This window comes from Pollachius pollachius (genome assembly GCF_949987615.1).
Source record: "Pollachius pollachius genome assembly, chromosome: 13".
Taxonomy (NCBI): domain Eukaryota; kingdom Metazoa; phylum Chordata; class Actinopteri; order Gadiformes; family Gadidae; genus Pollachius; species Pollachius pollachius.
Genome location: NC_136946.1, coordinates 8,302,379 through 8,304,878, shown reverse-complemented (window position 1 = coordinate 8,304,878; position 2,500 = coordinate 8,302,379). Strand labels below are relative to the sequence as shown.

Sequence of the window (2,500 nt, the reverse complement as noted above, 5' to 3'; positions counted from 1 at the left end):
CTCTCTCTCTAACATCTCGCTATACATCCCTCTACCCCTCTCTATTTCTAACCTCTCTCTATATGTCTCTCTACCCCTCTCTATTTCCGACCTATCTATATACATTTCTCTCTCTTTCTCTCTCTCTCTCCAGCCACTCCCTATCCCTCTCTCTCTCCCTCAACCTCTCTCTAACTTCTTTCTATCCCTCTCTCCCTCCAACCTCTCTCTATACATCTCTCTATAGCTCTCTCTCTCTCTCCAACCTCTCTCTATACATCTCTCTATAGCTCTCTCTCTCCCTCCAACCTCTCTCTATACATCTCTCTATAGCTCTCTCTCTCTCTCCAACCTCTCTCTATACATCTCTCTATAGCTCTCTCTCTCTCTCCAACCTCTCTCTATACATCTCTCTATCCCTCTCTCTATTTCTCCAACATCTCTCCAACCTCTCTCTAACATCTCTCTCCCTCCCTCCACCCTCTGTCTAACGTCTCGCCCCCTCTCCCTCCCCAGGCTACATCAGTGACTATCTGAGCCCGTCGCCGTACGATGTGGTGGTGGACAGCAACGCCACGGCCGCCGGCGTCCTCTCCTCCAAGGTGCCCTCGCCGAGCCACCACCCGGCCATCCTCTACGACCGCCTGCACGACACCGACTACGGCGGTCTCCACGGCGACTCGGACCAGCCCGACAGCCCGCGCTCCGAGGCGTCGTCGTCATCGGTGGCGTCCGAGTCGGCGGCCAGCAGCGGCAGCGGCGGGGGCGGCGGCGGCGGCGGCTACATCAACGGCGACGCGGCCGTCAGCGATGGCTACGCCGTCGACGCCTTCTTCATCACGGACGGGCGCTCGCGGCGGAAAGCGCTGGGGAACCCCCGTGGCGGCGGCGGCGGCGGCAGCATCGAGGGCGGGGTTGGCGGCACGGCCGGCGGGGGCGGCGGGGGCGGCGACAGCATCCAGAGACACACGTGCGCCGAGTGTGGCAAGACGTACGCCACGTCCTCCAACCTGAGCCGCCACAAGCAGACGCACCGCAGCATCGACAGCAAGATGGCCAAGAAGTGCCCGACGTGCGGCAAGGTGTACGTGTCCATGCCCGCCATGGCCATGCACCTGCTGACCCACGACCTCAAGCACAAGTGCGACGTGTGCAGCAAGGCTTTCAGCCGGCCCTGGCTGCTGCAGGGCCACATGCGGTCGCACACGGGCGAGAAGCCGTTCGGCTGCGCGCACTGCGGGAAGGCGTTCGCCGACCGCTCCAACCTGCGCGCGCACATGCAGACGCACTCGGCCTTCAAGCACTACAAGTGCAAGCGCTGCGACAAGACGTTTGCGCTCAAGAGCTACCTGAACAAGCACTACGAGTCGGCGTGCTTCAAGGGGGCCTTCTCGCCGCTCAGCTCGCTGGGGGACTGATGGAGGTTTGTGTTGTTTTGTTGGGCGCTTTGGTTTTTTCCGAGGGTGTGCTTTTTCAGCTGACCTGCTGATCACGCGTTGTAGACAGGCTGTCTTTCGGAGGTTGTTATGGTATGAGTTAGAGACGTTACGGGCTAGTTGGTATGTTTTACCCGCCTTTTTGACGAAACACGTATGCACCGTTTATCTCTAGCTGACTCCACCCAATTGTTTTTATATTTTGAATTATCTCCGACAATTTTGGAACCAATCTCTCTTCTGGACTGTTTTGTATGTCAATGCCAAGATGACACAAAAGCACAGGCCTCTGTTATTTCTGACAGGCACAATATATTCACAAAATATTCATCAAATCTTGTAATTAGATTTAACAGAACCTTTTTGAGAACAAAATACTCACATTATGCTCTTTGAAAAATGCTGTTGCCTGTTTCAATTCTGCAATATAAAATTGTATACAAGGATATTATGAAGCATAATTGGCTAAAGTCAACTATAACAAGATAATTTGCATTTGAGATGTTAGCATGAGTGGCTTTGACCTTTGACATTTTGCTATCAAGCCACCAAAAAGGCAAAATATAGTCAATTTAACCCAGCATCAGGTTGAAACAAATAATATTTTGTTTTTCTAAAATTAAAGTAGATGAAACATAACTTTCTCACCAGTACGGTGAAGTACTGGTGAGAATAACTTTTTGATGGATGTTAGCAAACGTCGACCGTTTTTGGAGTTTATTGATTTTCAGTTACAATACTAAGAAACCTGTTGCAGATTTTGTAGCAAAAATGGTCATGAGATTCCCGACAAATGGTTGGAAGTGGGGCAGTACCATGTGTTTGTTTACGTTGCTAACCAGTACGGAATGTAACCTAGCAAAAGAGGGACTGTAAAAAAAGGCTAGCACAGATAAATGACAAAATGTTATTACAACTGACAGGCGAGTACAGTAGATCGTGACAAGGCGAACAGGATGCGGATGATTTCAAGTATTAACTCGGTGCCTGGAGCCAATGGACCATGTACCGACAACCGACCAGCAGTCGACTTCGGAAACAGCTCTTTCTTCATTGACTAAATATCAAACATTTGTAATAATTTT

At 51.0% G+C, this 2,500-nt stretch overlaps 1 protein-coding gene across 1 annotated transcript in view; it reads left to right on the top strand.

Moving 5' to 3' along the window:
- The window catches only part of LOC307084459 (transcriptional repressor scratch 1-like), a gene marked incomplete at both ends in the record, with an annotated part of 7,531 nt that extends 6,134 nt beyond the window's left edge, over positions 1-1,397 (top strand). Inside the window, one exon of the mRNA XM_079748854.1 lies at positions 496-1,397. Coding sequence (XP_079604980.1) covers positions 496-1,397 — 902 coding nt within the window. The remainder of the gene's footprint in view (positions 1-495) is intronic.
- Positions 1,398-2,500: the final 1,103 nt, after the last annotated feature.